The sequence below is a fragment of the Pseudochaenichthys georgianus genome, chromosome 1 (assembly GCF_902827115.2).
Source record: "Pseudochaenichthys georgianus chromosome 1, fPseGeo1.2, whole genome shotgun sequence".
NCBI classification, from domain to species: Eukaryota; Metazoa; Chordata; class Actinopteri; order Perciformes; family Channichthyidae; genus Pseudochaenichthys; species Pseudochaenichthys georgianus.
Window position 1 is genome coordinate 20,555,108 of NC_047503.1, and position 15,561 is coordinate 20,570,668.

At 40.6% G+C, this 15,561-nt stretch overlaps 1 protein-coding gene across 2 annotated transcripts in view; it reads right to left on the reverse strand.

Annotated features, from left to right (window-relative positions):
• Window positions 1–1,457: 1,457 nt before the first annotated feature.
• tdrd7a (tudor domain containing 7 a) overlaps window positions 1,458–15,561 on the reverse strand; it is a 29,595-nt gene continuing 15,491 nt past the window's right edge. For both annotated transcript variants that reach the window (XM_034079751.2, XM_034079696.2), the window contains 12 exons: window positions 14,541–14,733; window positions 12,121–12,232; window positions 9,961–10,172; window positions 9,475–9,609; window positions 9,256–9,339; window positions 8,067–8,201; window positions 6,715–6,825; window positions 6,228–6,423; window positions 5,844–6,010; window positions 5,209–5,405; window positions 2,507–2,667; window positions 1,458–2,413 (listed from right to left, as the gene is read on the reverse strand). In XM_034079751.2, the coding sequence (XP_033935642.1) occupies window positions 2,190–2,413; window positions 2,507–2,667; window positions 5,209–5,405; window positions 5,844–6,010; window positions 6,228–6,423; window positions 6,715–6,825; window positions 8,067–8,201; window positions 9,256–9,339; window positions 9,475–9,609; window positions 9,961–10,172; window positions 12,121–12,232; window positions 14,541–14,733 (1,927 nt within the window). In that variant the 3' untranslated portion in view covers window positions 1,458–2,189. The remainder of the gene's footprint in view (window positions 2,414–2,506; window positions 2,668–5,208; window positions 5,406–5,843; window positions 6,011–6,227; window positions 6,424–6,714; window positions 6,826–8,066; window positions 8,202–9,255; window positions 9,340–9,474; window positions 9,610–9,960; window positions 10,173–12,120; window positions 12,233–14,540; window positions 14,734–15,561) is intronic.

A 15,561-nucleotide genomic window follows, 5' to 3' on the forward strand; every position in this document is an offset into this window, starting at 1 on the left:
TTAGATTTATTACATGGCTTAGTTGAATACTCGATTCTGATTGGTCAATTCAGAACACTAGACGGATATCTAGATACTTTGCAATGTTTGACATCATGAATTGTGCTACTTTTAAAGCAAGGAGCGATGTTTTCAAATCTGTAATCAAAAAGCTCCTCAAAAACGCAAGCAGGTCCTACCGTTGGCTTTTCAAACTGACAAGAGACGCTCTCACTGTTTTTCAAATGTAACAGTTTGAAAAGCAAGCAAACTGTCTGATTGTCTTTAGTTTTCCGCTGTCGTGTGATAGCAACATGGAGGATTTTAACATTCATTTTAATATATTTGGAGAGCACAGTAATTTGGAGTAATAGTTAGTGGCTGATGAGTCCCCAGTGAAGAAAAGAAAAAGACAAGAGGGACAAGAAAACAGCGGAGAAGTAACGGGCAGAAACCCTCCTTTTTACGCAGCGGTCCAGACATATACATCAAATGGCAAAACATACAGTGTGCAGTTACTTTGGCATCAGGGCAGGGATATCGAGATACTTTCCAAGGTTTGACATAATGAATTGTGCTACTTTTAAAGCAAGCAGCGATGTTTTCAAATCTGTAATCAGAAAGCTCCTCAAAAACGCTATCGAAGCAGTTCCTGCCGTTGCTACGTTAGTTCAAACAGTAACATCGGACTATTTTTCTTCGCGGATGCATGTCAATTTAAATCAATACATACAACTATTTTTTAAATCAATAAAATCATTTTCTAAATCCATAAAAGCATTTCAATTAATATTGGGAGTCATAACGTTACTTTGTTGAGAATGTGGCCATGTAATAAGCGGGATAATGTGCAGCGACTTGGTCATTATGGGGAAAAGAACACCTTCATGCCGATCTAGATCCCTCCGCTTCGCGTCGGGCTCCTGATCAGCCTGTCGGTGTTCTTTTCCCCATAATGACCGCGTCGCAGCACATTATCCCTTACTTATTACATGGCTTAGTTGAATACTCGATTCTGATTGGTCAATTCAGAACACGTGACACGTTGTTAATACCGAACAGACAGACCGCTGTCAAGGACTTATTGACCGTTGTTAAGGACGCTCACATCTTCAGAAAGAAGTCCGGTCGATTTAACTGTATACAGTTGGGCCGAAAAGCAAACTGCATGCAGTCAAAAATCACATCAAAAAGGGACGTTTTGTATTGTTATTAAACTCTTTAATTTAGTTGTAATCAATTAATACATGTATTGTGTAATACATATAATTAAGTTGTGAAAATATTATTTTTAAGTTAATACATTTAAAAGAATTGAGACAGATTGCCATTTATGATTTGGAAATAAACAAATCAGATTTTGAACCACAGCAGAAATGTTCAACTGCATGGCTATCTTCAAGCATCTGCTCAATTGTTTTGTCAAGATCTTTTTAATTCTAAAGCTTTAATACTAAAATCATCTTTAGACACTCTGCTTTTCTAAGATTTGGTAAAAAAAAAGAAGAGGAAAATCTTATGTTTTTACCCAAAACGTATTCCCTGGAAGTAAGGACTAAAACATATATGAATAATATTGATAATTGTAAAGCTTGTCATTTTAACCAGGATCTGCGGTCATCCAATCAGGATTCAGTACTGTGACTGCAGTCTTAGAATTTCTCCACCAGCAGAAGGCGTCTCCATCACCTCCACAGTCATGTTGGATGATGTTAGTGTGTGAAGGCCCTGAGAGTGGAGCAGCTGTGTGTGCGCTAACCAACAACTTTAATGTTGAAACGGTAAAACATTACAACTTATTTTCAGCCACACAAGTCACACAATCAAGCTGTTCCCGAGAGGTTCAAACTAAAATGTAGATAAAGGCTGTCAAGTCATTTAATATTGATTAATGTAAAAACATATTAACAAAATGAAGCAAGCAAAGTAAACCACACAGAAGAATGCATTAAGCACAGCAAATGAGAACAAATCAGTGGTGGAATTTAGTAGTACAAAGACAAAACATGCAACATACAGGTAACTCAAAAATCCCCTCCTGTCTCACGTTGACATGGCCCTTAACAATAATACAGAAACATTCAAACGTGCTTATTCAAAGTCTTTGATTAGGAGATCAATCCAGAAAGCTGAAAACAAACCGAGGGCCGAGAAAGCAACTTTTGGCTTTCAAAGATACAATTGTTTACCATGGTGCATGATAAGAAGTCCTAGGCAGCCGAAGACAGCTCTCCGCCGATGTCGGCCATGAGGCTGTGAATCCACAGGTCCTTCTCCTCAGTTGTAGTGTCCACCAGGTAAACCGACAACCTGCACTCCCAGAGCTCACCTTTGACCTCGCACACACTCTCCACCTGGGCGACCAGCGCTCGGTCCTCCACGTGGTTCCTGAACAACATGGAGGCCTCCTCCGACCACTGGCGCTGCGTCGCACCTGCAGAGCAGAAATCGAGTAATCCAAACGCATCTCTTTACAGAATCAAAGACAAAAAAGACATTTGTAGGAGAGCCTTATGATGGGACCCACCTGCCAGTTGTGCAGTGATAGCCTGGAAGGGCAGCTGTCTGAATTCCTCGATCAGAGGCCGGAGGAAAGTGCTGCGGACCAGCTCATGTTTGCCGTAGTCCAACTCGAAGACAGAAACCAAGCCGTTGGCCAGAATCCCCTTCACCTGCACGCGATGCCAACTAGGTGGAGGCAGGCAACAGTTAAGCCATCAACCAACATGTTGTAAAAAGTCTTCCTCATGAAGTTACAAAATAGATGTCAGATTTTTTGTGGGACACACACAACCAGCACAAGGGCAAATATCAGTAGAACTTTCTTGTAGTCATCACACCTGGCAGGGTCAAAATGATTGTTATACGAGGTTGATCATTTTAACTACATTATTTGTAATTTTTATTTCAAAAGCAGACCATCAACTCATTGAAATGTGTGTTTCATTACATGAATGGGAAGTTATAAAAAAACAAACACATATTGACTATGGCAGTTCATCTGCCTTTCTCCCTCATAAAGCACTGCTGGGGTGAGAAGCAGGTTGAAGATCAGCAGTTACACTTTAAGAAGGACATCATCAGTAGGGATTAAACAACAAATGCCTCAATGCTGTTTTGAGACTGTAAGGATTTGATATGGTTATTTAACTTGTTCCAATATCTCTCCTTGACAAATAAAGGCCTTTATATTTGGTTTAACAGCAGAGGGAACTATTAGAGAGTTAGAAAGTAACTTTCTTTCCACTGTCCTGGTGTCAGTTTGCAAGCAGCACCAGCCTCATGAGGGCAGCCTCATGGAAAGCACAGATTACCAGGTGGCCGAGTACAAGGAGGTGAATCAAAGAAGAATTACAGCAGTATAAAGTAGTGTTGCACGGTGTACCGATACTTGAAAGGTACCGCGATACCCTTTCGTTAAAAACGGTACGATTCCTCCGTTTCATTAGTATCGGTACTTTAAGAATGACGGGGAAAAGTACTCCGGTGAGAAAGCGCCGTTTTAATAAGAGCCGTGTGTGTTCAGCGCTCTGCTTCCACTCCTGCACTGCAGTCCCGCTCCTCTCAAGCACGTTCTAAGTCCCTCCCCTCTCTCGTGCACGCGGCCACGCGCTAGCTGCCAGAGCATGTGATAAAACGAGAAGCATGGCTGCAAGTGGGAGTGCAACTGCCGCTGCGCCTCGGCTTGTTAACAAAAAAGACGCCAGAAGTCTGTGAACGGGCCGTTCAGGTGTTCAGAGCAGAGCTCCCTGTGGGAGCGGCAGAGCGTGATGTGCACTGAAAAGTTTTTGTCGCAATATTATCGTTGAGCAAACTTAACTAGCAAACTAGCATCACTATCTGCTAACGTTAGCTTTAGCCTTCGTTTTCTATTAGTTTTTTTCATAGGCTATAAACGGAGGTGGTATAAGTATATATATTGTACTTGAGTAAAAGTAGAAGTACCCGGGTCTTGTACTTGAGTTAAAGTAGAAGTACCAGAATGTAGGAACAATCCTGCAATCAAAATGTTCCCCAAATAAAAGTACAAAAGTATTATCATCAAAATATAGTTAAAGTAGCGACAGTAAAAGTATAAGTACTCGGGTCTTGTACTAGAAGCACCAGAGTGTAGGAATACTCTGTTACAGTAAAAGTATTGCATTCAAAATGTTCCTCAAGTAAAAGTATTAAAGTAGCGACAGTAAAAGTAGTCATTGTGCAGATTGGTCCATTTCAGAATAATATATATGATATGTTTTATAATGATTGATCATGAAAGTGTTCTCAAAGCTGGTAAATGTGCAGCTAGTCTGAAGTACTTTGTAGACTGCAGGGTAGCTGGTGGATTTACTCCAGGTGGAACTAAAGTCTGATTTAACACTTGATTATATTTCACATCATTCATCCACATCTGTGAAGTAACTAAAGGGATTAATACATGTAGTGGAGTAAAAGTACACCATGTACCTCTGAACTGTAGTGGATTAGAAGTACAAAGTAGAAAAAGAAACATTGAAATACTTAAATAAAGTACAAGTATCTCAAAATTGTACCCAAGTAGTACTTGAGTTTATGAATTTAGTTACTTTACACCACTGGCCATAAAGATAGAAAGACTAAGCCTTGCACAGAGGCATGAAAATACATTTTCAAAATGCTCAACAGTGCTGCCAAAATGTTAAACTCACTGCTACACAATTAAAATAAATGCTTTTATATATATTTATATTAGATGTGACTCTTTGGTGTTTCTGTTCTTAGTAACACTGCTGCTTTAGTTGTTCTGACTGCTAAAATCATCTGTTATTCCTAATTTTAAAGCCGATATTCCGTGTTTCCCTTTTTTTAAGAAAAGTATCGAAAAAGAATCGGAATCGCAATTCTTGACTTGGTATCGGTATCGAAACCAAAATGTTGGTATCGTGACAACACTAGTATAAAGACAACCTGATAACTATACATTGCATTTTTAAAACTCATTTGCATAAATACGATTCTTTGTCAAGCATTTTGCACCATATCAAAAGTGTATAACTATAACCATTCACTATAATTGGTTTCCAGTGAATGTATTCATCCTCACATACCACAGGACTGCTATTAATATGACCTCCATATCCTGAAGTCCTCTGAAATCTATTAAGATTATCTTCTGTTAAGCAGCTAATGACATTCCTGACCTATCATTTTGAGTGTACAGAAAGATGTAACCATGAGACAATTTACATCTCAATTACAATCACTTACTTCTTGTCTATTTTGGTCGCGTAGATCCCTCCTTTCTCGATATTTGGGCCAGAGGAGTCGATCTTGGACGACTGGTTATAATAAAGAACCATCTCCCCCATCAACACCACCAGCTTATGCAGGTCCTGCCATTGCTGCAGCACAAAATAACCGGGGTGGCAGGCCACTGGCACAAACACATCCATATTCTGACCAGGCTGAAAGAAGACAGGGTGTGACATATTATCACAAAGCTTTTATTCATGTATTTTCTATTTCTGTAGGTTAAGTTATTCTACAGTAAAAATACATGGGAATGGTGGTTAATGCTTGTATGACCATACGCGGCAAGTTGTTTTTTAAACTTCTTACGTCATATACAACAGAAATGTGAATGTCTACAAGCACAATACATGTATTGTCAGTTTGGAGTGTGGTGACTGTGGCGTTAAGGAGTTTGGCTCTTGATCGTTTTTTTTGATCGGAACATCTGTGTGATGCAGACAAATGTGAATAAGAACAATGTGTTTCCATTCAAATACCTAGTTCTTATACCTATTGATTAAAGCCCAAAAAACAAGCAATGACATCATTTACATACACTTCCCTTGCATGATAAGTGAGCCCCTACAGAAAGTGAGTCGGTGTCCACATACCTGGGGGAAGTCCAGTGAAGGAGGCAGGGGAAGGGGCTGCATCCCAGCTTTGGAGGTCGTATCTGGAGGACCGTCCCCTGCCTCGAGAACAGCTTGGCTTGAAGTCTTGGCGATGGGGTAAGGGGCCGGGCCGCTCAGAGTCAACTTCTCCACTAAAGCACTCAGACCTGGACATTTGATAAAACACAGGTACATTCAAAACCATCACATTAAAGCCAAGTTAGCACTTTAACCTCATTGTCAGTGTGATTTCAATCTGTATTACATTAATTCATATAGAAGGACATTTTGGAGAACAAGAAGGCCCAACATTTGACCAGACTTGTTCATGCAACAAATGCTGACAGTTGGTGGGACTTGGCGTTTTCCGTCGTGCAGTGTTACCTGAATCCACGCCGCCATTGTTGTTGGTGATTGTGTTGTTGGTGATTGTGTTGTTGGTCTGTGTTGTGAGCTGCTGCCACAGCTGTGACTTGGCCAGCTGATGGTTGATGCTCTTGTCCAGCTCCTGACTGTCAGCACCAATGAAGAGGTACATGTAGATCAGACAGTCCCCTTTGTGCTGGTCTAATTTGTGGATCTGTGACGAGGGAACAAAGGGAGAAAAAAACAAAAAAGGCACACATTGTTAGAGACCTTGAGATGATAGTGGTTGTTTTTGCACTGTTCTTCAACAGGGCTTTACTTGTAAACTTGATTTGCAGCGTTTATATTTTTGAATATTTGGAGATAGATTAAAACAACTCCTGCTACACTGTTATTGTGCTCCATGCAGTCAAGCCTTTATAATAAACATACACTCAGGCATTCAATCATTAGGGACACTTTTGTAATAGTTGGAAGGGCTGCATTTGCCCTAAAAAAGGACTACCTTCATTTTACAGTCATCAGAGCCCAGGACAGCCTCCTTCACAAACCGGACGGCCTCTGGGCTCCAGTCTCCCTCTGGGACTGTGAGGTCAGCCAGGCGACATTTCAGAGCCTGAAGAGATGGACAAAAAAAAACGTCAACATTTCACAAACAACTTTATCAGACAGATTTGAATTTGCAGCTTTAGAAATAATGTTTGTTTGTTAACTGTGACAATGACAGACATGTTCAACAAAACAGCAATTCAACGTCTTTGTCCACACATTTAAAAACATAAATTCCAGATTCAGCCCTTAAGCAGTTTTGTTTTCACTCAACTGTGTCTCAGGGCTTCTTAACATTTAATAAACTATGAATGTGTCACTCATTTAACGGGAAGAAACTCAGCTCAATGTTCAATCTGAATTTTCTTTAAAATAAAAAAACATCTATATTGATTCTGACTTTTCTACATCCAACTCACAGGTTTATCATTACTTTGAGAAAAAAGATTATTCCCCTTTTAGAAGTGTAGTTATGGTCATTTGTTCTGGAAATGTCATTTTCGAGCCTGAGACCTGGAAAACAGGCTTGGGGTTGAACAGGTTAAGTGAGTATGACACATTAATAGTTTTTTTTTTTTAAATATTAAGAAGCCCTGAGACACAGTTTAGTGGGAAAAAAAACAGCAGCCCCCTCTACCGGGGGCTCTCGGGCTGAACAGGTTAAGGACTATAAGTAAGGGATAATGTGCAGCGGTCTTCCCTTCAGGGTGATCACGGAGCCCGACGCTGGTGTTATTTTTCCAATAATGACCGCCTTGCTGCACATTTTCCCGCTTTTTACATGGCCACATACTAAACACGACTTGAATCCCAATATTAATTGAAATGATTTTATTGACTGGAAAATTATCGTATTGCTTCTGCAAAGGAAACAAAACTCTGCTCCACGGCGCACCAACGGCTGGAACTCTGACAACAACTTAATTTAAAATGAAGGCAGCTCTGATCTTTTCTGTGCCTGTCCACTAACAAGTTCCTAAACACTACAGAGACCATACCGTGTTCCTGTTAGTATTTACTTCCCGTCTGTCAGCTTCTGTCGATTTATCAGACGTCCAGCGCTTCGTCTTTAAACCTCATTCCTTTTCTCTCTCTCGATCCTCCTTAGCAACAGTCATTAAAGTGCTTAACAGCGGTCTGTACTACTGTCAATATTAACCTCTGAAATGTCCGAATTGACCAATCAGAATCGCGTAATCAACTAGGCCATGTTAAATAAGATTTAAATCAATGTGCAAATTAAGGGATGCTTCTCCAGCCATGTGATTGGTTGAAGATTAAGGTGATCACAACACAAAAACTACTGACCAGTGGTGGGATGATGATGAAGTTTTCCAGGAAAAGAGAGGGGATCTCTCTGAGATCAGTGACCTCTATAGTAGCCTGGATACCCAGGTCGATGAAGAGGATCTCAATTACTCTGTTGCCAAAAATGTTGGTGATCTGAGAACAAGACAACAGGCAAGTAGGTGCAAAATAATTACCTCAAACTAGGGATGCACGATAATTATCGGTCCGATATTAGGAATTATGACGTCATCCCGATAAACCCGATACCAGTATTAATAGCCCCGATAATATACAATATTTTTTTTGGGTAAAAAAAGGAAAAAAATACTGCAGTGTGGGTGGATTGGGATGAGGGGCGCTTGTTTTTCCACTCGGCTCCTCCCGTTTTGCCAGTACTGTGGTATTAGTGGTTTAGGAAGAGGGGAGTTCTTCACAAATCCAGCGCTCCCTAATACTTCGAACCTGATCAGTCACCTGAAACATCACCATCGCTACGATGGTGTGTTAAAAGCGTACGAAGACAATTATACAATACAGTGTGTGTGTGCGCGCGCGCTGGAGCTATGTGCAACTCAAGGCATATGCTCGAACGGGAGCTGCCTGGAAGCTGCAATCATGTTCATGTATCCGTGCCGAGTGTGCTGACTTTTCGTACAATGTCCCACTGTCTGGCTTCCTGCATAAAGTCAAGTGCTCGGCACAGTTGTGGCGAAATGTCGCTCCTCTGTTTTCATTTAAACAGCTCCTTATATCCGTTAGCGCAGCTAGCTAGCACCAGATGCTAACAACAACAATGCACGTAAGGTCTCTCTCTCGCTCGCTGGGGCCACACATACACACACCCTCCCGGTCCTCCCGATGGCCAGTCGGTGCCTGCCGGTGAGCGTGGAAGTGTGGTCTGCCACAAGCGGGCGGCAGGAGCGGGGCTGTCCGCATCAGCTTGTAGATGGTATTTTAAACTCGATGCGCTCTGAAACTACGGGGCGGCCAAGTAAAAAAAAATACACATGGCGTAAATCTTTTTTATTATCGGTTATCGGTATCGGTCTTGAGAAGCAGGAAGTTATCGGTATCGGTTTCAAAAAACCAATATCGTGCATCCCTACCTCAAACAATATGATTTTCACTATACTTTAAATATCCAACATATTTTAAGCTTTTTCATATCAAGCTTTTCAAGAAATGATGATTTCAATTCTCTTCTTACCTCCACTCTGGACCACATTCCTTTGTGACGGGCTAGGCAGAACTTGCCACTGAAGGGTCTGGACACCAAGAAATCAGACGTCATCTGGTAGAAACAATAACAAAGACATAAAGACCTTTACCTGAGAGGAATTGAATATCTAATCATGATTTTCTTTATACTATCACTGCAAACGATTCAATCCTAACAAACGCTGAGGCAAACAACAGTCTTGATAACCTGGGAGAAGAAGAAGGTCTCCGTTTCCTCCATTAACTTGTTGAGTCGTGCGGTTCCTCTGGAGGGCAGCTGGCAGTAGATGATACCATCTGCACACACACTTGTGACACATACATCCTGATAGGTAGCCTTTACCTACAGGCAAATGAAAAAATGATGTTAGATAATATACAGAGGATTAATGACACTGAGGACCCAAAGATCATGATTCACCAACTCTTGGTTTTCATTCCAACTGAATAAGACTTCTTTTAGTGAATAACAAACACAAGTCAAAAATGATGAGAAGAAGACAACAGCACCACACACTGGTTGAGCTGAGGTGTAATGTCACGAGATATTAATAAATGTGAGAAGCCACCCTTCACTGCAGTTAAATTGGCTTTTCAAATGCAAAGGTTTGGTCAAGCCTGCTATTCTAAGAGATAGGTTCTCAATACTCTTATGCATTCACACAATACGTGTAGTTTGCAGCACCCCCCTTACAGTCAGAGGGTTTTTCATGGTGTCGTCCTGGAGAGCCTTCCGGCAGGCAGAGTTCATGTTGATGTCATCATCCTGAGACGTGTCGTACAGCACGGCCACAGGCGTCTCATTCTCTTGACATGGCTCCAACGTCTCCATCAGCAGAATTTTTCCGACTACCAACTTCTCCACAGAAGACACCACCAGTGCGTGGGAGCCAAATGCCTCGAGACCTTTGAGCAAGGCAAAATAAATGAGAGGCCATTGAACAAAAATAAATATGTTTACCTTCAGTTGTGACATGGGTGCTTTTATCTTCATCATTAGCACAACAAAGGGTTCCTAAAGTAATTTACTTATCCTTTATCAGGCATGAAAACGGGTCAGGGGTGAAAAAGGTGAGAAGGATATTATCCCTCTAGGGGGGTCCGGGGGCATGCTCCCCCGGAAGTTTTTTTTTTTTTTTTTAATATTCCATATTTTAAAGCATCAATCTGATGCATTTTGAGATGCATTTGTTTGCCAACCTGGGGAGAGCTGGAGAAACTTAACTTCAGCCATGAGTCAAAAATATTATGGCCTCCTTACTAAGTATTATCAGGGATGCAAACTCATCAGGTATGGAAAAGGTGACAAGGACCCGAGCCCCCCGACCCCACGGAATATCGGCTTTAACATGAGGAATAACAGATGATTTTAGCAGTCAACACAACTAAAGCAGTGTTAATAATAACAGAAATGCTAAAGAGTCACATCTAATAGAAATATATAAAAGCATTTATTTTAATTGTGTAGCAGTCAGTTTATAATTTTGGCAGCACTGTTGAGCATTTTGAAAATCTATTGTCATGCCTCTGTGCAAAGCTGAGTCTTTCTATCTTTATGGCATCTGGTGTAAAGTAACTAAATTCATAAACTCAAGTACTATACTTGGGTACAATTTTGAGATACTTGTACTTTATTTAAGTATTTCAATGTTTTGCTACTTTGTTCTTCTTCTCCTCTACAGTTCAGAGGTAAATGGTGTACGTTGACTCCACTACATGTATTAATACCTTTAGTTACTTTACAGATGTGGATGAATGATGTGAAATCTAATCAAGTGTTGAATCAGACTTTAGTTCCACCTGGAGTAAATCCACCAGCTACCCTGCAGTATACAAATTCATTCAAACTAGCTGCACCTTTACCAGCTTTGAGAACACTTTCATGATCAATCATTATAAAACATATCATATATATTATTCTGAAATGCACCAATCTGCACAACGACTACTTTTACTGTCGCTACTTTCACTATATTTTGATGAGAATACTTTTCTACTTTTACTTGAGGAACATTTTTGAATGCAGTACTTTTACTAACAGAGTATTCCTACACTCTGGTACTTCTACTTTTACTCAAGTACAAGACCTGAGTACTTCTACTTTTACTCAAGTACAAGATCTGAGTATTTCTGCTTTTAATCAAGTACAAGATCTGAGTACTTCTACTTTTAATCAAGTATAAGATCTGAGTACTTCTACTTTTACTCAAGTACAAGATCTGAGTATTTCTGCTTTTAATCAAGTACAAGATCTGAGTGCTTCTACTTTTACTCAAGTACAAGATCTATACTTATACCACCTCCGTTTATAGCCTATGAAAAAAAAACTATTAGAAAACGAAGGCTAAAGCTAACGTTAGCAGATAGTGACAATGTATGCTAGCTAGCTAGCTAGCTCAACGATAATATTGAAACTTTTCAGTGCACATCACGCTCTGCGCTCCGACAGGGAGCTCTGCTCTGAACACCTGAACGGCCCGTTCTAACAGCTGTTCACCAACGGTCCAGTCTGTACCACAGTGACTCCGGACCGCACAGTTAATATTAACGAACGCACCCGTCGGTAATGTGGCTGCTGAAGCTAGACCATCATCGCGGAGCAGCAGAACCGACAGGCAGGAAGACTCGAGCACACAGCTTGCGCTGCATTATAATATATAAAAAAAGAACACCATGCGTGTCATGATGGCACATAACAGCTCGCGGCTGCAGATTACTCCGGGTCCCAGACCCCCCCCATATCCCACAAATATTTTTATTGCAGATCTACATGAATCACACAAACGACCTATTTTGGATTCAAAACGGCGAATTTCGCCGAAAGGTGAGTGATTCTCATGCCTGCTTTATGTACCTGCGAGTCTAACATTGAAAGCCTGGAAGGGCAGAGAGAGGAAGTCCTGGTGCAGATCCAGCAGATTAGTCCTGCTGGTTTCCACAGAGAAGCCATGGTCCACATAGTACACCTGGCAAACAGACAAAACGATCATCAGAGGGAATATTCTAGATGGCTGCATACTAGGTGTGTAACGGTTCACAAACATTTCGGTTCGTACCTCGGTTTTTAGGTCACGGTTCGGTACAGCAGAAAAAATGATCACAAAACACAAAATATTTTTGGGGGGATTTTTTTATTATTATTAAACTGTGAATAATGTATTCACTCAAATAAATACAAAATATAATAAAATAAACATTAAGGTGCAGCATTTCGATGAACTGAAATAATCTGTATTTGAACTTTACTGTATTAATACCTGTCTATGATTAGTACTCACAAAACATAAAATATTTGTTTTGGGTTTTTAATTATTATTAAACTGTGAATATTCACTCGAATAAATACAAAATATAATAAATAGGGGTGTAACGGTATCCGTATTCGTCCCGTACCGTCACGGTTCGGCACATGCAGTCACACGGCGAATACGCCTTTTTTTTACGAGTGGGAAAAAAGTCTGTCCTTCAGGGCAGTATCCACTACACTATTTATAATCCAGGGGGTGGTATTGCGCCTAAAAGCTGTTTGCCAGCCGCCCTTAAACAACAAATGAAGAACAAGAAGAAACGCAACAACAAAACGAACTAAATACAAGAAGAAGAAAAGTTAGTATGGCGATTTCAGATAACACACAGGCGCTAGAACCCACCTGCTTCTTTTAAATCAGCTGTGTGGGAACATTTCGGGTTCCCTGTGGACTACAATAACGATGAAGTGTGCGAGTGGTGGATCGGAAGAGGACGGTGTGTCGGCGTTGTTCGATAGCGGTGCGGTATGCTAATGGTAACACACGCCAAACATGCTAAATCATATCAGAAGGCATCACCCAGATTTGCTAATCACCAGAGCCCTTCAAAAGACAACAGCAGTTCAACAGCTGATCCCCGCTGTTTTTAAGAAGCCAATAGACATGAAAGCCGTGAAACCAAAATAAATAACGGAAGCTTTTGGCATAATGTTTTTCAACGACTTTGCGCTCTGGAAACACTTTCTTATTATTTATGATGTAATATTTTCAAGACATTCTTTTTAGTTTTACAGCTTGATGAAACCTTTTAGTTTGACATCAGCCATTATAGATAATATGGCCATCTGAGTGTGTGTGGTACTGTTTGTGGTTTGTTTTTAACTGTTTAATACAGTTAATTATTCAGAGTTCCTTATTTTTAAACTGAAACTTGCACTACTGTTCAAAAATAAATAACAACAAACCTGGAATTACGCATTTGGGACTTTTTTTTGCTTTTTCTTGTTGTACCGAACCGTACCGAACCATGACCCCCAAACCGAGGTACGAACCGAACCGTGACTTCTGTGAACCGTTACACCCCTAATAATAAAATAAACATTAAGTTGCAGCATTTCGATGAACTGAAATAATCTGTATTTGAACTGTACTGTACTAGCACCTAAGCAGCCAGTTTGACATTAGGACTTGCTCGTCATTGTATTTTCATATTTTTTTAAAGAAAAATGAACTTGTCCACATTGCTTGCCGAAAGGGCAGATCTGCCGGCACTAACAATGTCTCCTGCTGTGGAGAACACACCCTCAGGGACAGAGGTAGCAGATACAGCCAGGTAGCGCTTTGCTAACATGGCAACATAAGGATATTTGGTGTTTGTAATAGCTTTGGCTCGGTCTGAACTTTTTGCGAGTGGTGGAGGCTTAAATGCTAGTGGGAGTTGGGTTTGCACTTCAGTCTTTTTTCTCTTGGTACCGGTGATATTCACGTTCGGGTGATGCCTTTTCAAATGAGTGTGCAAGTTGTATGTATTGCCAGCCGCGTAACCAATGTTAGTTGAACAATGCCGACAAAACAGCTTTGGTTCGGTCCACCTGTCTTTGTCCGTCATCCTTGTACGTAACTGCGAAACCAAAATGTTCCCAAACCGGAGACTTCAATGATGCTGGAGGATTTGAGCTCAACTTTATCTGCGTTCGCCATTTCGACAGTTCCTCAAATTACTGACTAAATTTGAACGCATCCCTGTGACCAGTATGCCTCTCGTCCAATTAAATGACTTGGTCGCTCTATGACGCGTTGAACCCAATGTGAGCAAATTACTCTGAATGCTGCGACGCAGCACCTGAGTTTACTTCCAAAAAGTTGTTCACGTTCTCAATTTTTTACGTTTAACGTTCTATTCGTTCGTACACTTCGGTACACACGTGTACCGAACCGAAGGACCCATACCGAATATTTTCGGTACGAATACGTATACTGTTACACCCCTACTGCATACGTATACAAATATAACTAAATGACTTACCTTGACCTTGTTAAGGGTCAGAATCTCGATGACTTGAGCTCTTGCCAAGTCCTCTCCATCCTCCCCTCTGACGGCTGCCAGCTGACCAATCACAGGTCTAGACAGAGGATGGTGGGTGGAGCCTTGGCTGTAGAACATGCGCATTGCTTCCTCCATGGCCTCCTGGGCATTGGAATAGTTCTCACCTACATACCTAAACAAATAGAAAAAAGTTTTTAATCTGTGAAGTGTAGTAATCAAAAACAGTTTTCTGGATGTTGCATTAACAAAAGCAACAAAGCAAACATGTAGTTTACATTTACTTTGTAAATCCCTTCAGCCACTGAATAAAAAAAGAGCACTAACATCTGGCTTTCTTTTGGAAAGGTTACAATCAGCATTCCAGGAACAAATGCAGTCACAGCTATTTTTAGGATTGAGCTTAGATTGGCAGTAGTGTTGTCACGATACTAACATTTTGGTTTCGATACCAAGTCAAGAATTGCGATTCTTTTTCGATACTTTTCTTTTATTATTTTCATGATCAATAACATTTTCTTACAACATGGTCTCTTCTTTATACTTGAGTTTATGTGATTTCTTTGATAGTTAACTTTATATTTTATTAACATGTAATATAAACAGTAATATAAATAATTATTGACAAAATGTACATTGCAGATGTTAGCCACATTGGTAAGTTAGCTAAAAAGATAGCCATATTAGACAGTTATCATTGCCATTAATTGCCTCGTTTGTCACAAAATAAATTACACTTGTTTGACTTAGATTTGAGGGCATGGGCTGAGCATGATGTAATTATGTTATCTATCACATTTGCTAACCTGTCTGTCTTTACATTCTTTAAACAGCTCTGGATGCCGGTCGGCGAGGTGCTTAGTCAAGTCTGATGTGTTGGCTCCCTTGGTTTGCAAGGATCTAAAATATGTCTCACAGACAGGCCTCGTGGTGTCCGTAGGCTTGCCCTCACTGTCAGACATATAGCTAAAATACTGTCAACTGTCAACAAGCCGAGGCGCAG